This window comes from Taudactylus pleione, unplaced genomic scaffold, assembly GCF_031769625.1.
Source record: "Taudactylus pleione unplaced genomic scaffold, aTauple2 ptg000313l, whole genome shotgun sequence".
Classification (NCBI taxonomy): domain Eukaryota; kingdom Metazoa; phylum Chordata; class Amphibia; order Anura; family Myobatrachidae; genus Taudactylus; species Taudactylus pleione.
In genome coordinates this window covers 3824946-3850000 of record NW_028284714.1, presented here as the reverse complement: position 1 = coordinate 3850000, position 25055 = coordinate 3824946, and the positions used below count along the sequence as shown (strand labels likewise).

The 25055-nt window shown below is 45.0% G+C and overlaps 1 protein-coding gene across 2 annotated transcripts in view; it reads right to left on the bottom strand.

Moving 5' to 3' along the window:
• Positions 1-11687: 11687 nt before the first annotated feature.
• The window catches only part of CNIH2 (cornichon family AMPA receptor auxiliary protein 2), a 154269-nt gene continuing 140901 nt past the window's right edge, over positions 11688-25055 (bottom strand). Inside the window, exons 4-7 of one of the 2 annotated variants that reach the window (XM_088442500.1) lie at positions 23746-23858; positions 14148-14291; positions 12455-12506; positions 11688-12046 (exon numbers count right to left, since the gene is read on the bottom strand). In XM_088442500.1, coding sequence (XP_088298626.1) covers positions 12473-12506; positions 14148-14291; positions 23746-23858 — 291 coding nt within the window. In that variant the 3' untranslated portion in view covers positions 11688-12046; positions 12455-12472. The remainder of the gene's footprint in view (positions 12047-12454; positions 12507-14147; positions 14292-23745; positions 23859-25055) is intronic. The other variant, XM_088442501.1, reaches the window with a different exon arrangement.

Sequence of the window (25055 nt, the reverse complement as noted above, 5' to 3'; positions counted from 1 at the left end):
CTATTTATTAGATTAATCGAGTACATCGACCAGCGTATAAGCTGCTCGCTATTCTTGTGGTTGGTTTTTCCTACCGCAATCTTGCGAGCAGTTCTGATTATAAAATAACCCAGTGACGTGGTCAATGACGCTGCTGTATTAATTATGCACACCCATAAAACGCCCGTTTTGACCTTTAAGGACGCCTGCGTTCGGATCTCCACTCCCCGTTTTCAAGCACCTTCCCCTGTTACCACCCACATACGCCTCCTCCTGTCACTCAAAATAGCAGGCATTCGCTATTTAGCGAACAAACAATTTTCGGCTGCACTGACTGGTTCGCGCATGCGTATTACGATCCGTACGCATGCGCAGTTGTGCAAACATTGCTCAGAACAAACGAGCGGCCGCTAACGAGCGGCTCTGCATCAGGCCCTTAGGTCACAGCTGTATACAAGCAGTACATATGGGATGAGTACTTCCCAGTGGCGTAACTTCATCCCAGGTGCCCGGAGGCAAGATAAATGTTGGTGCCCCCCCCAAATTAAAATGTACCACCCCCACAGCACCTATGCCAGCCCCAGCTGCTGCCCCCCTATGCAGTTCCCCCAGTAGTGGTCCCCCTGTGCAGTGCCCTCTGTAGAGGTCCCACCTATGTAGTGCCCCCCATTAATGGTCCCCCTATGCAGTACCTCCAGTAGTGGTCACCCTTTGCAGTGCCCTAGTAGTAGGGGCCCCTGTAGTGCCCACAGTAGTAAGCCCCCTGTAGTGCTCCCAGTAGTAAGCCCCCTGTAGTAAGCCCCCAGTAGTAAACTCCCTGTAGTGCCCCCAATAGTAAGCCCCCAGTAATGCCCCCTGTAGTAAGCCCCCAGTAATGCCCACTGTAGTAAGCCCCAGTAATGCCCCCCTGTAGTAAGCCCCCGTTATGCCCCCTGTAGTAAGCCCCCGTTATGCCCCCTGTAGTAAGCCCCCATAATGCCCCCTGTAGTAATCCCCCTTTAATGCCCCCTGTAGTGCTCCCAGTAATGCCCCCTGTAGTGCTCCCAGTAATGCCCCCTGTAGTGAGCCCCCAATAATGCCCCCTGTAGTGAGCCCCCAATAATGCCCCCTGTAATGAGCCACCAATAATGCCCCCTGTAGTGAGCTCCCCCTGCGAGCGCACACACATACAAAAAAAAACAAAAAACCAATACTTACCTGAAACCCTGCTCCAGTGCTGCTGCCTTCCGTCCCCAGCGCCCGCTCCTTGGAACTATGGGAGTGTCGTCATGACATCACTCCCATAGTGCATTGCGGGACCTGGAAATGGAGCTCAGGAGTGAGCTCCGTTCCTCCGGCTACCGCGCGGGGGGGGGGGGGGGGGAGAAAATGAGGAGTCGGGCGCCCGCTGGTAACACACTCAGTGGGCGCCTGGCAAATAGGGGGTGCGACCCCCGTATTGACGCCACTGGAGGTGGAGATCAGCGGCGCTCCATCTCCATAGCAGTGCCCGGAATGGCCCGGGGACAATGGAGCCAGGTGCCCCCTTAAGGGCTGGAGCCCGGCGGCAAATGACTCCATTGTCTCCGGGAGTTCCGCCACTGGTACTTCCACCCCTTTAATTCAGCTTTGCCTTAGCTATGGGCAAAAGATACATGCTAAGAGGCATGTAATTAGGCTAGTCTAATTATGATGCATGCCCAGGAGAGGAGTGGTGTGCAAAATGTATGTGTGCCCCCCCTACTGTACTGAGCCACCAATCCACCTCTCAGGGTGTAAGAATATGTATGTGCATGTTGATTTAACTCTAAAGCTGCAAACACACACAACGATTGAATTAATGAACGATTTTAGTAAACGATTTTCTACCTTGAAAAAATGAACTACAATCGTTTACTAAAGTTCATTTAAATGTAATGAACGATTTTTATGAACTACAAATGATTTTTGCATATTAACTTAATGAAAATCGTTGAGTTGATTTTTGCAAACGATTATCGTTAAACGATAATCGTTCAAACATCGTTGTGTGTGTATGCACCTTTAGGGGTAAATTTACTAAGAATCGAGTCTGGGAGAGTTTGCTTTTTTTTTCAACTCGATTAGCTACGCCGAAACTCGGGTGATTTGAGGTTCCTGAGACTCTTAAACTAACCAAGAAGTGAGTCTAGCTGAGAGTGAGATGTCCGATGGTGAAGCAGAACGAGATTTCTCCCGAGCAAGCAGCTTGCAAATATCAGTGAGATATGTGAAGACTTCTTGTGTTCTATTTTGTAAAAACAGGGTTAAAAGTAAAAAAAAAAATGACATAGGGCGCACCCCTAAATCTTAACGAGCCCCCGACTTGCCAGCCAGTCCTAGTTTCTAAAATTATGGAGAACAAAATGAGTACGGTTGCACCGTAATTTAGAGACCAACACCGGGCTGCAGGGCCAGTCCTGGTTTTAAATATAGTGGGGGAAAAATTGCGTAAGGTACCCCCTATATTTAAGACAAGCACCGAACGCAAAACGTCCAGGCTGTAATGCCACAGCCAGGAGACCCTATTACCGGGTCTCCAGGGCCAAAGCATTATCAGCCCAAGCCGCTCAGGCCAAGATGGGGATCTCAGGAGAAGTGGGGAACCCCCGCAAGAAGGGGTCCCCCCCAAAACCCCAGGCTTGGACTGAAGCCCAGGGCTCTTCCCCGCACCCCTGGAGCATTGGGTACGGGGGTAATAAAGTGATAAATAGAATTAAACTATTGTATTTTACAGTCGGACTACAGGTGCCAGCATGCCTGCCCTTTGGCACTTGTGGAACTACAAGTGCCAGCAGACGGGTGGCACCTGTACCCCCACTGTAAAATAAAGACAAAACACATGCATGTGACAAGTAAAAGTTTATTGCATACACCTACCCACTCACACATACTTACCTATACCAGCCGGTCTGTCCACTTGACCCATGTAGAATCCATAATGATTGGCCCTGCAAAAAAGAATCTCACCTTCATCCTTGCGCTGGTCACGGACCCACTATCTGTATGTGTATTGCCACACATACAGATAGCTCACGAATGCCAGTTGACGGGACTGTACAGAGTTTGCACATCCCGCCAGCCAATCAGCGGCCGCTAACTAGAGCGGCCACTGATTGGCTCCGGCTGCTGACAGTTCCCACATGAGACAAGTGGACAGACCGGCTGGTATAGGTAAGTATGTGTGAGTGGGTAGGTGTATGCAATAAACTTTTACTTGTCACGGTGTGTGTGTTTTGTCTTTATTTAACTATTTATTTTACAGTGGGGGTACAGATGCCGTCCGTCTGCTGGCACTTGCAGTTCCACAAGTGCCAAAGGGCAGGCATGCTGGCACCTGTAATCCCACTGTAAAATACAATAGTTTACTTATATTTCCCACTTTATTACCCCTGTACCCAATGCTCCAGGGGTGCGGGTAAGACCCCAGGCTTCAGTCCAACCCTGGGGTTTCGGGGGAGGGGCTTCTTGGGGGGTCCCCACTTCCCATGAGATCCCCGGCTTGGCCTGAGCTGCTTGGGCTGATAATACTTTGGCCCCAGAGCCCTGGGGAAAGGGTCTCTGGGCTATGGCATTACAGCCCAACCGTTTTGGGTCCGGTGCTGGTTTGAAATATAGGAGGCACCCTACGCAATTTTTTCCCCCTATATTTAAAACCAGGGCTGGCCCTGCAGCCTGGTGTTGGTTTCTAAATTACGATGGAACCCTACACATTTTGTTCCCCGTAATTTTAGAAACCAGGACTGGCTGGCAAGTCCGAGGCTGGTTAAGCTTTATGGGGGGAGGGGGGGCTATGTCTTTTTCTATATATATACAGGCAGAAACATACATGGATCACAGTGATTTGTGTATGTTTTTGCCAAACTCACAGATCACAGGCAGGTGTATTTATTTCACGAGTTTTTACAGGAGAGTTTTCCCATCTCATGAGAGTTTAGAAGCTCTCTGCTTGGTAAATTCCTGAATCCTATCTTCACTAGTGAAAAGGTCCTCGAGTTTTGCCGATGGTGAATTGAAGAGAGTTTGCTAACTCTCCAGTATTTTCCCATAGCAAAGGAGATCTCTCTCCCGAGTTTAGCATTAGTAAATTTGCGAGTGGGAAAAAATGCCCAAACTCGATTCTTAGTAAATTTACCCCTAAATGTTCTGTGAATGTAGTGTGTGGTAAAGAGCATTTTTACATGCTGAGCTGGACTTACTTCCAACTTTAGATCAAGATCTAGTGTGTACCTGAAGTGGCTGTACGCTCACTTCTATTTAAAATGTGGGACATGTTCCTATAAAAAAAACTCTGGGTAAGTTGAAAAAGCATGGTTTTCATGGGCAAAGCTATTGGCATCAGCGTGACATGCCTATCTGCTTCTGTGGCCTCCTTCCTTCACCACTGAAAGTGTGCAGAGGCTGGCACATATACCATGGTGACTTATTACAAAGAATAGCATAATGTTACGCAAATGTAAACATCTTAAGGCTTGCATGGGCACCATGTATTTCTCTGGGAGTTCCATGAACTGAGATTGCCTTGCCTTCTACAAGACTGTATGGATGTGACTTTGTGTAAGACTTATGGGATTGTGATGCCTGCTGAATGTTTTCCCATTTGCGCTTTTCTTCCCCTTTCTTTGCTTAGCACCCCATTCTTATGCCTTATACCTATTATGTTATGAGATGCTGCAATGATATTTTGTATGCTTATTGTACACAGGAAATAAAGTTATAGAAAAAAATCACTAAGGATTGTGTTAATTTTTCCATTTGCTGTTCTAGAATGATCAAATAGCAAATATAGGAAATATAATAAAATACTGACCCCCATGTAAAGCATTATTGCCTCTCATGTGTGTATCCCTGTTCTGCATACAAATAGTTTTAATGTTGCACCAGTCTGAGATGTAGCTCACCCACTGAGTCTCTTGGAATGTACAGTAATAAGATAATGCATTTCCCAGGAGATTACTTCTATTTCTTTGGAAAATGAGAAGACCTTCTAACCTGCTGAGGCTATTTCCAATGCTGTCTAGTTCCAGGAGAATCTGGTTTGCTACCCTAATCTTGCTGAATTGAATTTTAGCTGTGAATCCATCTGGAACGGGATTTATTATCTGGATTCACTATGTCTTGTCTTACCTGGGCAATCACGCCACCCCATTCTCCAACATATTACAGCCCTAGGGGTACATTTATTAACATTCGTGTTGGTCCCGATTTGCAATCTCAAGTGATAATATAACTTTTTTGCAAATCGAGAATTTACTATCATTAAAGTCAGGCGATTTTTTTCAGGTTAAAATCGGGTGGTTTAATGCCGCAAATTCGTCCGTTTTGAACAATAGAAATGATATCACCATTGGCTCAATTCAGAAGTACTTTTCACTTTTTTAATATAAATTGGGAATTTGTCATTATTCGTTTTGCTAAAGTCACCGGTTTTACACTCAAATCGGGGCTCAATAGAAGTTTTAAATGCACCACCTCCTAAGCTGCGGGTTGCCATTGAACATATACAAATCAGTGTGATTTGTGTATGTTTCTGAATGGCAAGTGTGTTCCAAGGGTTAATTAAAAAAAAAATGACGTGAGGTCCCCCACCAAAAGGCTAACCAGCCCCGTACTTGCCAGCCTGTCCTGGTACCTAAAATTACGGGGAACAAAATGAGTAAGGTTCCACCGTATATTAGGTACCTGCACCAGGCTGCAAGGCCATTCTTGGTTTTAATTATAGGGGGGAAAAAAATTACGTAGGGGTCCCCCTATAATTAAAACCAGCACCGGACCCTTTTTAGCGGGGGGCTGATGCCACAGCCAGGGGAGCCCTTTCACCGGGCCCCCCAGCCGCAGCATCAGTCCTGACCGCTAGTCAGCCCAGGCCAGGGATCCCTGGGGAGTTGGGGACCCCCCAATAAAGGGGTCCACATCTCCAGGGCACCACTGGCCTAGGCTTATAGCCCGGGGCTATCCCCACCACCCTAGAGCGGTGGGTTGATAGTGTATGTAGTGTGTAAAAAATAGAAATATCAACATTGCCTTTACAGTGGAACTACAGGTCCCAGCAAGCCTCCCCTGCATGCTGGTACTTGGAGAACCACAAATACCAGCATGCGGGGCATTAAGGGCCCGCTGGTACCTGGTGCTGGTACCTAAATTACGGTGGAACCCTATTTGTTTTGTTCCCCGTAATTTTAGGTACCAGGACTGGCTGGCAAGTCCGGGGCTGGTTAGCCATTTGGGGGGGGGGGCTCATGTAAATTTCTTTACAAAAAATTATCCCTAAAAATAAAAAAACCCAACAAACGGTCTGCACATATTTCACTGATATGTGCAGCCTGCTTGTTCGGGAGACAAATTCGGGCGGTGAAATCGGGACTTCAAAACGGATAGGATCGACCAAATACACCATCAATCAAAACGATCCTATCAAAACCGGGAGCTTGGCAAATTCCCGATTTTTTTAAGTGAAAAATACGGCCACGTTTGATCGATCCTGTCATAGTTGAAAAACGGGACAAATCGGGACCAAATTGGATCTTAGTAAATTTACCCCCTACTCTCAAAATGAGCTCTAGTAGAAAAAATCCTCCTATATGCACTGTGGAGACCATCTTATTCCTTCTCCCTGCCCCTTTTTAGATCACTTACCTTCATTCCATACCACTGGTTTCTTTCATTTGCCATTTATCCTCAGCATACTCCACATAAGGAGTGGTAAGATTTTCTGTAAGAGTTTGAAATTCTATTTTATTTATTTCATTATATCTTTTTTTCTTAGTTTATTATTATTACTCCAAATTTCAATATGTTCATATTTTTTATTCACTATATTTCATAATTCATATTGTGTGATAACTATCCCAGCATATTTAATATTCCATTATATGTTTTTACTACTAATTTATTACTCAATTTATTTGTTTTATAGCTTTATTTTCATTATGAGATTCTATTATGTCCCAACCACCAATTCCCAAACAATATTTTGGAATTTAAATGCATTATTTATTAACTTCATCATGTATTGTATTTTTTCCACTTTTGTATCACTTTTTATCATTACTTTATTATTATATTCCCTTGTTTATTGCAAATTAGAACCCAGCATTTATGTTTAATTGACTAGCAAGTTATTTCTCTTTATAATAAAATTTATATAATTAACTAACCACACCCCTTGGCTTCGCATGGAAGCAATTTCATCTTGGCAAAGCCTACGTTGCACAGTTCCCTGCATCTCACCACAAACTCCTGCTGCGCACCAGTGTCACAACAACCCCCCCCCCCCCCCCCCACTGCTGCTGCCTTGCAGTTGGCTGGGGCTCAGCCACTGGGATGTGCTGGGAAGACATGAGGATCATGGATGAGAGATATGTATTGCAGCTACATAAGCATTAACAGCAGCATGTCCCAGGGCTGGGGCAACTGTGCATATTTCTGCAAACTCCATGCGCACCACTCACCAGATGCCGAACATGGTGATGAGCAATGTCCTCTTTGCACAATATAACCTGTATTTCCTGGGCTTCCTGTTGAGCTTCCTCATCATGGTGCCCCTGTTCGAGAAACCACCTCCTGTTCACCGATGGCGTGTGCCTGAATGGTAACAGTACGCTGCAGAGAGGGAAGACTTCACAGTGGTGGCCGGAGTCCATCTATAGGTTCAGTGTAGGAATGGACATTGGAATCTGATGGTTACTAACCATCAGTGTTTTTGTTCCGATGATAGTGTTTTTACCATGTTTGCCACCATTGAATGAAAATCATTCGATGGTGTTCTGGTATGCTTTTTTTAAAATTACTGATAGCTATGCCTCCCTCCCTTGGCTACGGCCTGGCTACTGTGTCTACATCAGGGCATTTTTATGGGCTCATTGGAGGCTGTCTCTCACTCTCTGTCTGCCTCAGTCCTGATTCCATCCCCTTTATAGGCTGCTTCTAAGCAACAGGGCACATTGCTATCTCTGATTGGCTCAGACTGTCCTCGGTCCTGCAACAGCAGTCAGTCACTCACTCACACAGCACAAAAGTTTTTTCTGTGACTCACTGCATTCCAAGCCTTCGTTTCAAATGCTTTCTGGTTGTTTCAGCACCATGACCAGCTCATATACAGCAACTTGTGCAAGATTTTTTTCGGTGACTTGCTTCACTAAAATCTTCACTGCTCTGCTCCGTTTTGTCACAGATGACTGGTTCTTATAACTAAACCCTCCTCGACCAATGCTGTATAGAATAGTGAAAACCACATCAAAATCTGTCCAGTGGTTCAAGAGATTAGCCCGAATGAACAGACAGACCCCTAAACTGGGGACTTTATTATATATATATATATATATATATATATATATATATATAAAAACAGCAAACTCAGCACTCACCGTTGTTAAATCACTCACAATAATACATAAATAATGGGGTTTTGGTTCATGGATTGATCTGTGCATTTAAGTCTGTAGCCCACATCAAGGGTCCCTATTTCTCTGCAGGTCCTACACTATCTGTCATACTTATGGAAACCTGGTAGCTGCTATCACAGAGTTTAAACTGAAAAAATGTAAACTGGTTTAAAGCTCACCTGCTAACTAACTTATGGCTTTTACAGGCAAGACAGTCACCAAACATAGCTTCTATCATACTACAAAAAGGCAGGTTTGCACCACAAATCTGGGAGTGGCAAGTGCAGTGGATTTCTGACTTTATATATTTGGTTAATTTTTAATTAACCTTTTTGTGATCACAGCTTTCTCATGCACCCCTGTGCAAGCTCATTTATATTAACCTGTGTCAGCTGTCTTTTTGGAATGACATATCGACAGCATCGCTCTGTGTGTACAGCCAATATGCGCACTCCCACGGCCGCTTGCGACATCATCCGGTCGGCCGTGCTGCACATCCAACTGGACGATATCACATGCGGCCCCATTACAGGTAATGAAGGACGGAACGAGGTATCGTTGCGTCGTTCATTACCTTATTCTGATGTGTACTAAGGATCCGATATCGGCTGGGTACACATCGCTCAGTGTACCCAGCTTTACCCATGTTTCCTGCTTCCAACACATCAACTTCATGAACTGACCGCTCACTTGCTGCCTCATATATCCTGCTCCTTGACAGGTGCCATTGTAACAAGGTAATTAATATTATTAATTTCACTTGCCAGTGATTTGAATGTTATGGCTGATGGGTATATATGACCATTTAAACTACTATATGTACTGGAGGGAAAGCATAAACAACCATGTAATGTACTGTATGAATGAGGAAAATTATTGTTGTGAACATAGCTGGGTACAGGATCATAATGTTACACATGAGAAGGTCCTACAAGCAGCCAGGCACAAAAAGTGGGGCAAGCTCGGAGCCTGGATGTTATTCACAAAACAGCTCAGTACAGCAGAGTGGGAAGAGGAAAATGAATATTACACATTAGATGGTCCTCATGTATACAGCTAGACACAGCAGTGTGTGGGAGAGCAGCTGTATTATTATACTGAGAGATTGCACACAGCAGACACATCAGTGTGGGAGCAGGAAGCAAGAATATTACATCTATGGGGATCTTCAGATAGGCACTGCAATGAGGGACCCATTCACATTATGCTACATCTGGGACAACTGATAGACTGGGCACAGCAAAGGGAAATTAAGAAATAGCCAATGATCAAATCACAAACAGCCAGTACAATAATTTGAATAGAGCAATCAGTGTTCATTCCCATTAATGTTTTTTTTTATTATTATTATTATTATTTTTAAGTTTAACTGAATAATAAAGTAAAATGCTTAGGTTAGGTTACCCTACCCCCATCAGCTATTTATTGTGATGAAAGATACAATTATAACTTCTCATTTGTGCACTGTAATCAATCACTGAAATTCAGTCTAGGATCAAGAGCCTCTAAGGACCTTGGTTACATGTTGTACTCCCAGTAAGAGACAAGGGCCCTCATTCAGAGCCGTACGCTCTGAGCAGAGCGCACGCTCTGAATGAGGGCCGGGCTCCATTTTCATGGAGCGTCCTCCTGGACGCTCGTATAGCTGTGGGTCACCACCCACAGGCTATACGAGCGTGCATTTTGATGGCCGCGATGGTCGTGACCATCGCGACCATCGAAATTGCGAGCCGGAGCCTGCGGTTGAGGTTTTCAACTGCAAGCTCCGGAGTGATTTTGGCTCTATCAGAGCCAAAATCACTCCCACTGACATCACTAGTGATGTCAGTGGGCCGGCTTCTGACGGGAGGCGTTCCCGTGGGAACGCCCCCGTCAGGGAGGCACGCCCCCGGCACGCCCACCAAAGGGGGCGTGCTGTCAATCAACATTGACAGCACGCCCCCTTTGATCGGACACAACGAGCGAAGGAAAGTCCTTCGCTCGTCGTGTCTGGCGCATGCGCACGACGGAGCTCCCTCCGTCGTGCGCATGCTCAGTGCAGACCATCGACCCACTTGCGAGCGGACAGCCGCTCGCGAGTGGGTCTGAATCAGGCCCAAGGTCAAAATCCACTAGTGTCCTCTAGCTGACACACAGGGTGTTCGGCGCTCCCCTGCAAACTATAAATTTGCACCCTTCCTCCCATGTTCCATAAAGGGACAGCGCTGTTAGGTACAGTTGTAGACATGGGGGTAGCCATAGTAGGTACAAGGAGTGCCATTGCTATACGGTCCAGAGGCTCAGGGGGCCCCGGACCCAACTCATGGAATTGTCCACCAAGAAGCTGAAATTGCCTGCTAAGAAACAGGAGGATTCTCTATCATTCCCTCTCTTAGTAAAGCGCCAAACGCTAGTACGATCCATCTCCTACAATTCTGTTTCATGATCACATACACAGCTGAGCTAATCAGTAAGCCCAGAGTTGGTGTCTCCTTCTTTGCAGTCTTTGTGAAGTTTGGGGAGGGGGCAGGAATTGAACTCTCTAGAAGCATTGGGGGAGAGAGCCCTTCAAAAAGTTGATATGGGGCCCACAAAGTCTAGGCTACGCCCCTGGTTGTAGATTATATAGATGAAATGGTAAATAACGTAGACAATGTGACTTACAGAAACGTGGCAGGAGAAGGGAAATGAACCCATCCCAGCATCCTCTAGCGACTTGCAATGGAAAGGTCAATATATTATTGACAAGCACTGTGAATCTTAACCTTCAGCCTGTGATCCATTGTGAGGGATTTAGCAGAATTTCATGTACAGTATTTTAGCAGTGGGTAATGTAATGGATTGCAGGAAATCCCTATCTACACCAGAAATACTGCACATGCCATTTAAAACTACAAGAAAAAGTGTTGCGGGGGGTCCGCGATTGCAGGGGCGGGGCTTAGCGACTGGGCGGGGCTTAGCAACGGTCGGTCGGCGCATGCGTCGGCACTTGTTACGGCATTTTTTGCGAAAATACCGTGATAAGTGTGTGGAGAGGATTCGCAGGGACAGAGCTTTATCGGAAGCTCTGTCCCTGCAAGGGATTTTTAGTAAATCCCTATGATATTGCCTGAATTCGCAATGCGAATTCAGTCGGTAATATCACACTACAATCTGCATTCAAAATGAAGATTGGGGTAAATAGAGCCCTCTGTGTGGAACCTCTACTATTACATTACTAGTGTCTGTTTTCAGAGAAGATTGCTCCTACACTGAGCAGCATATCTGTTACTTATCTGTGACATGTGCACATAAACTAGACACAAGCAGCCATGTCCTGGCCAAATGCTCACACATAAATACACCTGGTGAATATATATATCCTTTATTGACAGTAAACTTCACAGATTTCTACAGAAATAAAGTCACAGACTTCAAACAGACAAATAAGAGCTGTAAGCCAGCAGCGGTCTAAAAATAGGGAAAGCCTGAAAAAAGGGGAAATGAATGGAATGGCTGGGCATTGGGGGGGGGGGGGGGGTGGAGGGATGATCAGGGGGCAGAGGGAGAGTAAGGAATCTACTACTAGGCAGACTGGAGGGAGCAACGGCCTGCAGGTCTTTCTCCATCTGCACTGTTCTTCATCCCTCTTTCACTTTTCTTTTTTACTTCTGGATTCAGAGACTCGGACTGACAAGATTCAAAAAGTGACGAGTGTGTAAATCATACTGAGAAAGGTGCCGGGCAGAGAGGTGTAGAGGGCAAGAGAACGACATGGAGGGAATAAAAGAAGAGATAACAAGAGAAGGGGCGTTGAGAAATAAAGAGATCGAGCAGTAAGAAAATATAGGAACAGGGAGCAAAAAGAGAAACATCTGTTACAAATTATAATTCAAGCAATTAAGATGTGCAGGTGGTAATAAAGGCACATTTATTATTTATTGAAGGGGATATCATGGGAGTATATATTACACGGTATAATAGCATTACATATGCACTCTAGGGTATAGGGGCTGTGTTTCTACAGATATAGAGTAATATGTTTATAGGATGGAATATCAATATCGGCATGCACAAAGTGGCAGTTCAAAGGAGGAGTGGGGGCTTGTATGGGGGGCTAGGGGCATTTCACTCACCAGCAGAGGCACAGCATCCTACGCGCTGACATAACGTACAGTGGCCCCCACCCTGCATGCGAGGAAGAAGTGGGATTAGTACAGGATGCTGCATGTACAGTATGCAGAATGGGAATTGTATAGGATGCTGTGTATTTACAAAATATGATTCAAATCATTTTACTTTATCTACTTATATCTATGCAGACCTATATAGTGCAGGTAACTGGCATGCAGATGTAAACTAGTGTTAGACTGTACATACATATAGAGCTGAAACTCTTACATAACTACATTTATAAAATTATATCTAACATTTATAGTTGACTTTAATATAGCTGTATGACTATTAGTGTGTATCACTGTATCATTACTGCACAAAGGCATAGCATAAAAATACATTCACTATTCTAAAATAATATGTATACTTCCCTGACACATATATATATATAACACACAAATCATAAGTAGACATAAAGCACCAAATATGGATGTGCCTATTAAACTTGGCACTAAGAGTATTCACCATATTAGACTTAGAACTGATCATGTATGCAAGTTTAACTGGAAATACATAAATTATATATTTGGGCTGTATATAATAGTTATCATTGATAGCACACAACATGGGGGTCATGGGTTTGGTTATGACTCGGGCACAATCTGCGTGGACTACTGTATGTTCTCTCAGTGTCTGGCTGGGTATACCTGCGGGTGCTCTGATTTCCTCCCACATTCCAAAGACATACTAGTGGTCTCATTTCTCACATGAATGAATCCTTGTGCAGGTTTGTGTGGCAGGGAATATAGGTTATAAGATCCACTGGGGCAGGGACTGACTCATTAGCGAGTGATTAAATAGTCTTTGTAAAATGTAGGCACTATATAAATAAAGGTTAAAAATAAGGTTGATATTATTAAATGTGATGGTGGCAACAGAAACTAGTGGAAATTAATCTGAATGATGGATTGCAGTTTGTCATTAATAAAAGAAACAATAAATAATAAATTGTGCTGAATATTTGCCCTGTTCCTCATTTCTCCCTATTTTCTGAGTTTCCTCTCCGGGAGAAGCCCAGAGAGCAGATGCAGGTGGGCGGTGATGGGGGCCAGACTATCAATGTCATTAAGATCTGTTGCTTGCAGTAAAATTACGTGAATCCCACATATTTAAATAGGGGGCGAGGCCAAATGACATGAATCTCAGTATTGTGTCATTAAGCTTGACCCCTAATCATGGACTGCCAATCCCCGGGATAATTCTCCCCATTCTGGCCACTTCACTAGGGAGTGGGTGGGATGCGGGAGGAGTGACTAGTCTTCTTGTGGTGCAGGGGGTTTCCTGAAAAATTGGGAGGCTCCCGCAGTTTCCGGGAGAGTAGGCATGTATGTTTCCCCCTGATATTTAGCACTGAATACGGAGTTTGGCCTCAATGTACAGTAAGTGCTGCTAATCATACCCCAACCACACCACACAAGAGGATCAATCAGTTGTAGTCCCAGCTATATTCTTTCCACTAAAGTTGCATTTATAAATGCACTGAAAATGGTAGCCCTCTGTAAGACGTAGGAAAAGGGAAATGAGAAGATTACATGGCACAAATTCTCACATCTACAAAGAGCAAATGACATGAACTTTGCTGTTGTTCATTAATTTCTAATAAATATGCCTTTGTTCCCAAATATAGCTCCCCAAGGTTTATATGTAACTCACCTGTACAGGTAGTAAAAGAAGGACAGCAGGTAGAACGCCAGTTTGCACCAAGCTTCCTTCTGGCAGTAATTTAGAATGTCCACGTTCATTATAGACACTGGATCAAACATAACTTCTGAGCCATCAGCCGGTCGGTGGAAGTACCTGTGACAACACATTTCATATATCCATTACTGATCCATTGTCAAATTGTGAAATAATTTCTGCTCCTCTGAGATTTATAACATGCTGGAAGTCATTGCCAGTCTGGTCACTGGTCATTGCCAATCTGGCCACCTTACGGCTTCTGTGTGGTCTCAGGTTGCACACAAGACAAGGCAAAGCAGGGATAGCTATAATGGTACTGTAAGTGGTAGGGGCATTTCTACAGAGGAGGGGGCTCGTGTGCAGTCTCCGACACGGGCCCCCTCCTCTCTGTCCGGCGGCCGGCAGCGAAATGAGCTGTGCGCGGCCAGCGCTGGAGTTATAGACTCTGGGCACTAGAGTGAGCCCAGAGTGTATAGAGTATGCGCTGGTCACCGGGTAAATGGCCGCGGTGGCATGCGCAAATGACGGGAACATGGCCGCGACGGCCATTTTCCAGTCATTTTTACATCGCCGGACCCCAGCACCGATGTGGGACTCCGGAGAGGTAAGTAATACTATGGATGCAGGGTGTGCAGTGCGGGGCCCCCCTGGACCCAGGGACCCATGTGCCCAGCACACCCTGCACCCATTATAGATACGCCCCTGGTAAGTGCTGCAAGAGTACATCTGCCCCTAATTCCAGTGCATATAAAGTTGCAACCCAGTGTCCCTGGTACAGAATAAGTGCTGTATCGCTGCATTTGCAGTGTGAATAAGACACAAATTTAGAGAAAAAGTTGCTATGCTACACTGCTCGGCGCACATCTGTACCTACTGTTGCAACCAACACTATTCATTTTTGCGGTTGCAATTATTTAAATGAGATAAAGGCAGGGCCCATTTACTAATGGGGTAGGTGGAGCTACAGCTCCAGGCGCACCATGAAAATAGGCCCCCAGGATTCAACGCAGTGCAGACAGGGAAAAAAAAATCCCTGTGAACACTGTCGGCACTGCTTTGAATCCAACAACACTACATTGCAGTGATGGAGGATCCAAAGTCTGGACCATTCACCCCCCTCTCCACATCGGCTGTCCGAAGCTCCGGCACACGTCACTGGCTGTCTGAATATCCACTTCTTGCAGTCTGAAGCTCCGTCCCCCATGCCACCCAAAGCCCGCCCCCTTGCCACCCAAAGCTCCACCCCCAGGTCATACTAAAGCTCCCCTGACCATCTGAAGTTGTGTCCCTTGGACCAGATGCTCCGGTCCCCAGGGTCATCTGGAGCCCAGCCCATTCACCAAGAAATTAAACTATGAAGTCAGCCCTTCAAGTGGAGTGCAGAGGCTGAGCTGCCTTGCAAAGGAAGGAAGGCAGCAGTCAACAGTCGTGATAAGAAACCAGCATGCACAACCAGCGTTCCTTCCCACAGGTCAGTGTAATGTCTGGCACCTATGTATGTGTGTGTGTGAATGCATGTACATATGTATATATATATATATATATATATATATATATATAAATAAATTATATATATATATATATATATATATATATTTATATCTATATATACACACATATAGGGATGACAGAAACCTCCCGTGGAGCAGAAGGGCGTGTGTGTGTGTGTATACATGTGTGTGTATTGTGATATCTTGGGGGTAATTAGCTCGGCAGAGGGTGGATTGGTGCAGTGTTTAGGCGCTTAATGAGGGTCCACACACAGCTTTCAAGTAAATAAATGATGCTTTACTTTCCAGCATGGAAAGTCAGGAAACAAACAGAAAATAATAAACAACCTAGCCCCTATTTAGAGCGTCTAACTCACTTCTTGAACCCTTTCTATAAGGGTGCAGCTAATCTGCCAATAAAGTCTCAGCCTGCTTTTCTGCAGGTGTATCGCCGGATCCAGCCTGGCTTGGCTGCCACAGCTACACAAACACAGTCAGTCTCTATGCCTTCCCTGTATCCTCCAGGTATACAGTAGGCCCTGGCTTCCTCAGCCAGCAGCCCAGCTGCTTCAATGTCACACAGTCTGAGAGTCTTGGGGTCCACCCTGCCTCCTGCAGGTACAGACCCAGGCCTCCTGGCCCCCAATGGCTTCCTCAACTTCACTGGGCTCTCTGGTTGCCACAGTCCCACATAGACTGTCTACAACAGCAGCCTGACTTGTCTGCCTCCTCGTCAGCCCACACCTGAGCTCTCTCCACAAGGCAGCAATTAGGCATCTTCCCACAATGCTTTTCTACTCTGTGTGGGCGGATCTGTCCTGCCCCACACAGAATCAGCTGCTCACCAGCACCAACCTCTGGTGATACTGCCACATATCCCCCTCCCTAGCTTGAAACCCCTGGGTCCAGCTACATGGGATGAGGCATTCACATTGCGAAGTCCCTCTTCATTATTCTCAGAACCATCCACAGGATCCAAGATCATCCAGACTCTGGTAATTTCTGGGGATCGCATCCTCCAAGTTCTGGAGTTAATTTTTCTCCTCACTTTTTTCCTCACTTTATGGTACCAATGGTGGTACTGGATTTCCTTATGCAGTACTTGAGGCTCACCCTTGGGTACTGCAACAGGCATTAAGAACTTGAAGTAACTTTTTCCAAAGCGACATACTTCAATCTTCAAAGGCATATCTTTTGGCATATCTTTTGGCCAACTTCTGCTTGTCACATCTTTAATCTTCAGCCTTAAAGCCCTGTATTGGCTACTGGCATACTGTAATCCACTTTTTTTTCGCAGATCTGTCTTGTGTAGACCTTTATGCATAGAATTTTCTTCGCCCACATTCTACACATATGTGATATCTTGGGTGTAATTAGCCCTGCAGGTCTATTGCCGGCTCCAACCTGGCTTGGCTGCCACAGCTATACAAAAACAGTCAGTGTCTATGCCTTCCCTGTATCCTCCAGGTAAACAGTAGGCCCTGTCTTCCTCAGCCAGCAGCCCAGCTGCTTCAATGTCACACAGTCTGAGAGTCTTGGGGTCCACCCTGCCTCCTGCTGGTACAGACCCAGACCTCCTGGCCCCCAATGGCTTCCTCAACTTCACTGGGCTCTCTGGCTGCCACAATCCCACATAGACTGTCTAAAACAGCAGCCTGACTGGTCTGCCTCCTCGTCAGCCCACACCTGAGCTCTCTCCACAAGGCAACAATTATGCATCTTCCCATAATGCTTTTCTACTCTGTGTGGGTGGATCTGTTCTGCCCCACACAGAATCTGCTGCTCACCAGTACCACCTCTGGTGATACTGCCACAGTATATATGTATGTATGTGTATATATGCATATCTGTGTGTACAGGGTGTGGATCATTAGGTCTACATTGTCTAGATAGACAATGTTTGTGTAGACAATGGAAGATAGACAAGCAATAGATAGACAGGGACTGAAGGTCGACAGGGTCTGAAGGTCGACACACTAAAGGTCGACTAGTGACAAGGTTGACAGGTACTGAAGGTCGACAGGCAATAGGTTGTGGCCTCCGGAGTCTGTATACTCTATGCACACAGGCACTGATGATTGGAAGGCAATAGTGGATGCAGTGATTAACAGAGAATCAACATAAGATAAGTTGCAAACTATATCTTATTGTCATTTACTGGTAGCCTCTCTTTTCTTGCCAGACGATTCAATTTGTTATACTGTTGAAATCTCAATGTGTGATATGTATTGATACAAGCTGTCGGAAATTTGAGTTTTACTAATACAGTTATGGATGAAAGATACATCTTTAAAGAGTCTGTGCCTATATGAGAGGAAGACACTTTTTGGTATTGTAGTGTCTCTGTCTTCAAGGAAATATTGTTTCCCTCCCTTCTTTTTCATCTTTATGTAGGGGCTTATTAACAACAAGCCTTAGTATCATTTTTGTTATTTTTAATATATCATTGACAAGGTTGAGATACCATGTGTACAGATAATTAGGTATACATGTCATCCTGACTTTATATTACTGCATCCATAGAAATATTGAGTGTTGCTACCAACAAAAGTCAGTGTGAATGTGTGTGCTCAGGCAAATAAGATAATTAATAAATATCCTTTATACTATACCATTATAGCCAATTTGGATTGTGAGCTATAATATATTATTTTGTCTTTCAAATATTTGCATGGATTGATCACAAACTATTAACACATCAGGGTTATCGGACCTTGTATAGGATATATTTTTCCTAGATAACATTCTCCTTATTGAATAAGGTTTATATATGTATATTTGTATTGTGTATGTTTGTGTGTCTAGTTCTCGATTTTTTAAGTGTAATTTCTTAAAAGTTAATTTTTAATTAGATCATTTATCTTACTTAAGTAGTGCCCCCAAAAAGAGTCTTCTTTCGTCTCCTGGTCTATTTTGATCCATAATCACTGTCAGAGTGCCGCCTTCATTGGTATTAGATGCTAATCATTATGCCGACAGTCGAGACGATGGCGCTTACAATACCAGTGCTGGAATCACGACACCTGTGAAAATCCTGGCCCCGGCATCCCGACTGTAAGTACTGGGGTTAGTGGTAGGCATTAGGGGGAGGGTTAGACACTAAGTAGGGAGGGTTAGGTTTAGGGGTGCAGAGGGGAGGTTTAGGGTGCAGGGAGGAGAGGTTAGGTTTAGGCACTGGGGGGAGGTTAGTATTAGGCAGTGGGGAGGGAGGGTTAGGATACTGATCAACAAGTGTTGTTATCCTAACCCTGTCGGGATGCCAGCGTCTGGTGTTTTTGACTGGCGGGATCCCGAGCACCGGCATCCCATAACCAACCCACTGGTGTATATATTAGTGTTTATATATATATAGTTAACAGAGAAGGAGGGCACTCACCAGGTAAGGTAGTAAAATAAAATCACATCTTTATTACTTATCTTGATTAAAACATTATGGTCGACGTTTCAATCCACTTAGGGACCGTCATCAGGACATAAACACACAGGTCTCTCCACAGCCACTGTGGAGAGACCTGTGTGTTCAGTGGCTGTGGAGAGACCTGTGTGTTCAGTGGCTGTTGAGAGACCTGTGTGTTTATGTCCTGATGACGGTCCCTAAGTGGATTGAAACGTCGACCATAATATTTTAATCAAGATAAGTAATAAAGATGTGATTTTATTTTACTACCTTACCTGGTGAGTGCCCTCCTTCTCTGTTAACCCTGTGTTTTGGATGCCTATTGGATCCTTGAGGAGCACCACACTGCTGATTAACATTTGCACTGAGTGCGGATACCAACAATTTTATATATATATATATATATATATATATATATATATATATATATATATATATATGTATATATATTTATTGTGACAGGGTTAGCATAATTCCACATGAGGTAAATGTGGAATATCCAGATTTCCCATGTTTGGCAGAGCAAAGGCATTAGGAATGTGTGATGTCCAGTTCAGGTGTTGCCTCAATCAGAATCTAGAAGGCAGCTAATTACAGACCCATGTGTGAGGCTGGTTTAAAGCTGCATACACACACAATGATTTTGTTACCAACAATTTTATGAACGATTTTCTGTCAGATTTTTTAAAGTGGAATGAACGATTTTTTGAACTACTAACGATTTTTGTAACTTCCGTTAATGAAAATCGTTCAGTTGGTCAGTCAGAATGAACTTCAAACTACAAACGGGAACGCGCATGAACGATAATCGTTCAACGTTATAACTCAGAAACTGAATGATTTTTTCAACTAGTTTTCAAATAGTTAAAAAAATTGTTACATGTGTATGCTGCAGAGACAATGGGGAAACTGAGCCTGATGGTGAGATAGTCGCCCAGTTTATAGGCCCGGGGGTGACTAGTGTTAGGGATCCTGGACTTACAAGTCCACTGGAAAAAATATTGCTGTTTGGAAGACTGTGTAACATCTTGCTTGTGAAACTGCTTTATCCTGTCTGTACCTGCCTGTGGTGAGCAATAAAGCTACTGATGGATTTTACCCAATCTATGTTATTCTAAAGGTGCATTCACATGGGCCCTCATTCAGAGCCGCTCGCTATTTGCGGTCGTTCGTTCTAAAACAAGGGCTGGCTATTCAAATGAACCGTTCGCTAATTGCGGTCTGTTCACGCCTCTAAGTCTGAACGAGCGAGCAAAACTTGCGGTTGTAATTTTGAAAAATACGCCCCCTTGCACCATACGTCATGTCCGCTATTTATTAGATTAATCGAGTACATCGAACAGCGTATGAACTGCTCGCTACTCTTGTGGCTTGTTTTTTCAACCGCTATTTTGCAAGCAGTTCTGAGTAAAAAAAAAACAAGTGACGTGGTCAATGACGCTGCTGTATTAATTATGCACTCCCTTGAAACGCCCGTTTTGACCTTTAAGCACGCCTGCGTTCGAATTCCACACCCCGTTTTCAAGCACCTTCCCCTGTTACCACCCACATACGCCTCCCTCTGTCACTCAAAATAGCAGGCATTCGCTATATAGCGAACAAACGATTTTCGGCCGCACTGACTGGTTCGCGCATGCGTATTAAAATCCGTACACATGCGCAGATGTGCGAACATCGGTCAGAACGAACGAGCGGCCGCTTACGAGCGGCTCTGAATCAGGGCCATGGTCAGATATGTCAGATGAATAATTGGACGATTGACCGATTTGCAAACGATCTGCAAACTATTGAACGATTTCAGCCTGTATTAAAATGAATGGAAATTGTACAAAACTGACCGCAAACACATCAGATGTCAGATATCGTTAACTGACAACCGGGAACGCGCATCATTCATCGTTCATTGTTGCACACATGTCAGATTTTCTTTCAGATATGAAAGATTATTAAAATAGTTATTGTTCAGATCTGAAGAAAAATCTGACCGTGTGTATTAGTCTGTGTGTGTGTGTATAGGGAGCTGCTGCATCAATGAGGGGTGATGATGATCAATCATAAGCTTCAGAGGTGCCGCAGGCCGCAGACTGCAGCTGTGTTTGCCCTTTCACAAAAAAACTTTTTTGTTATAGCTCCACTATAAAGTTTTTAAAGGTAGGTGCAAGTTATGCCCCCATGAAGATAGCCACACCACCTGTGTAGACCACACCCACACAGTAGGCATGCCCCCACATCACTAGTTACACTGCCACAGAGTTATCACACTCCCCTGCAGCGGCACACAATAGGCCTGTCACGGCTGGCTCAGGGGAATCTCCTACTGAGGAGCTGAAAGCTAAAGTCCTGGGTTGTGGAAGGAATCGGAGGCGAGGGGCCTGGATGTATGTCCTCCTCATCCACAAGTATCAGATGTTGGTGAACCCTGACCAAAGGTGTGGAGTCTAACCTGCTGGGAGGTATTCACCAGTGACCCCTCCAAGCGGGATATGAGTATAAGCTGAACCCGGCAAGCAGGTCACGACCCTTTAGTCAGGTATCCGATACAGGTGGGAAATGGAGGGAGATAACACTGATGAGACCCAGGCGAATGTACCTCTGAAAGAGACACTAGCGAGGTTTTTGGATTTGGATTTTGTACTGAGTCCGCGGGCAAGGTATCAGACACACCGCTGGCACAGGAGAGTGACACTGTGGTTGTACTCGGGGGATATACTGAGTATGCGGGCAAGGTATCCAGTCGCACCTCTGGCGCAGGAGAGTGACACTGTGGTTGTACTAGGAGGATGTACAGAGCACGCAGACAAGGTATCCAGTCGCTCCGCTGGCACAGGAGAGTGACACTGTGGTTGTACTAGGAGGATGTACAGAGCACACGGGCAAGGTATCCACTCGCTCCGCTGGCACAGGAGAGTAACTAGAGATTACTCTAGAGTCAACAGCAAGGGAACCTGGAATTAAGTGACGGCAAGCAAACACTAGTAGTAATGACGTTGTACAGGCAACGTCCTGCTGTCCTGAGCCAAGTTATATACCCTAAGGTAGGAGTTCATTGGTGGGCAACGTCAGCTGACAATAACCATGCTACCATTGGGTAAAGGGTAATCAGGTGATGAAGACTGTCATGTCTGCATCCATGACGACAACCGCAGCAACCAAGACACGGAGCAGTTCATGGGTGTCTACGTGGTTCCTAGGCTTAATCCTCAGTGCGTTACTCGCCGCCTCACCTGACGACTGACCGCTCCAGGGGAAGCCAGCGCTGGGTTGAGTAACGGCCGATCCTAGGCCGCAACCTGACAAGGGCCTTCATAAATTTCAGCTCCAGGCCCATGTGGACCTTAATCTGGCACTGGATAAAGAGATGGATGGGGAACATCTAGTGGGGACTTCCCTGCTTTGTGGGATGGCCCTACACAGTTTCTTCTCACAAAAGAACAATGTTTCCACCACCTCTGATGTGGAGGACATTGGGCCTCACCCTGTATCTTATTGCAGAGAATTTTGCATCTTCTGCAAAAAACAGCATTTTTAGGCCACTTTAACAAATGTAATAATAAACATTCAAAAATGAAGACCTGATGCCCCCTCTAAAATACACAATACTAGAAATCTTATAAAAGTTGCAATATTAATCATGTTGTTTCCATAGTAAGGAGTAATATAACTTGAAAGGCCACTTTTGGCATATATTCCAAACTGATTATAGGTTAGTCACACTTATTCTGATTACTTTTTTGGTATATTTAGACAAATGCACAATAAACTCCTAAAATAAATGCAATGCAGGATGAAAATGATGGGTTCTGTGATAGAAAAATACAATATAACTAGCATATAAAACCAACCTAAACACAAGCCTAATATACCCTAAAGCTATGCCCCTGTATTTAAGATTATACTTTTATATTTTCTCTATACCAGAGGTTCCTAATCTCAGGGCCCGATTCAGACCCGCTCGCTAGATGCGCTCGCACGCAGGCAAAGTATGCAAATCCCGCGATCGCACAGCAAGACATTAGCATGCCCACTGTGTCTTTGCGTGCGATCGCGGTATGTATTTAGACGCCCACTTTCCCTTAGTAACACACGTCATCTCCAGGAAACAATGGGTAACATCGGGCCCATATGCAGCACTTGTGGCTGACCATACCCTACCGCAAGCACTGCTGTGTGTAATTTAGCCATGTGACGTGTATGCTGACACTGTGTCTTAATTATGTACGCCCCTGAAACAGCATTCAGACGCACAGACACGCATGCGTTCGCACCACCACACCCCCGTTTCCATCGACCATCCCCTGTCACAACCCACAAACGGCACGTCCTGTCACTCATTCTAGCAAGGAGTCCTTGCATAAGGGGCGAACGCTTCGTGATCGCAGTGACTGGTTCGCGCACGCGCACTGCGTCATATGTATGCGCAGATTGCAAATATCGACTGGCTACGTGCGAACGCATCTAGCGAGCGGGTCTGAATCGGGCCCTCAGTCCTCAAGGCACAGTCCAGGGTTTAAGGATATCCATACTTGACCACAGGTGATTTAATTAGTACCTCACTCAATTTGATTTAACCACCTTTGCTCAACCATGGATATCTCTAAAACCTGAGCTGTTGGGGAGCTTTGAGGACCGCGTTTGGGAACCTTTGTTCTATACCAAAGGAGAGGTAAAATGCAGAGGTACTTACCTCCAGAGGTGGTAGAATAGCAAAGGTATGTTGAGGCCCAGAGTAACCCACTCAGCAGCACACATAAACATAAGACAGAAGAGTCCATGGATGCAATACTCTGGTACTACAAGCTGGAGGGGAAATAAAAGCCATGTGAGAAATACTGTACTGTAGGAGATTGCAGTAAAACAGTGGTTCTCAAACTCGGTCCTCAGGACCCCATAAAAAACAGTTCACGTTTTCCAGGTCAACGAGCAGGTACACAGGTGTATTCATTACTCACTGACACATTTTAAAAGTTCAACAGGTGGAGCTAATTATTTCACTTGTGATTCTATGAGGAGACCTGGAAAACATGCACTGTTTGGGGTCCTAAGGACTGAGTTTGAGAACCTGTGCAGTAGAAGAAAGACATAACAAAAATATCCAAAACTATACTGGTAGGTTAACTGGCTCCCAACAAAAATTACCACTAGTGTGTATGTGTGTGCATGAGGTAGGGAATATAGATTGTAAGCTCCACTGGGGCAGGGACTGATGTGAATGGCCAAAATATTCTCTGTAAAGCGCTGCGGAATATGTGTGCGCTATATAAATAACTGGAAAGAATAATAATAACAAACACATAACATAAAGAGAGGCCAATGATGCAGGAATGCTATTTAGATAAATGATTGCTGTTTGTATAGTGAGCCTACATTTCATGGTAACATTAACACATTCACCTTTTTGACTGTGTGTCCACTAGCACCAGACACAACATATATCTGGTAGATCATATATCAGCTTACGCAGCCTGGACAAAGAAGCAACCATCGCGACCGGTTGTGATGGTGATACGAAACAGCGTCTCCATCGCTACATTGGGATCGCTGATGCAACAAGGAGGTGTTTATTTCCTACAGATACCTCCTGCTGCATTTACATTGGACGTTATTGCACAGCTGCTTCCTTGCGGCTGTGCAACACTTTCAATCTCTCAATCAGGCCCTTTGAGTTTCGATTCAATATACATGTAGCTGCAGAATGGAATGGGGATGTAGTTATGAGACCAGCGGCCGCATGGCCGCCGGTCTCAATCCCGACAGCGGAATCCCAGCAAGGGATTTAACATAGGCGTCGAAATACTGATGCCTATGTTAATCCCAATGCCGGAACGCCGAGCACGCCAGCCCAAATGAAGGTAAGTCCGGGGCACCCTTAGCATTAGCTGCGGGGGGAGGGTTAGGATAAGGGATTCTAGCATAGTTAGGGTTAGGTTTGGGGGAGGGGAGATTAGGGTTAGGCACCCCTAAACAGCCGCTGGTATTTCAATCCCATTCCATGGA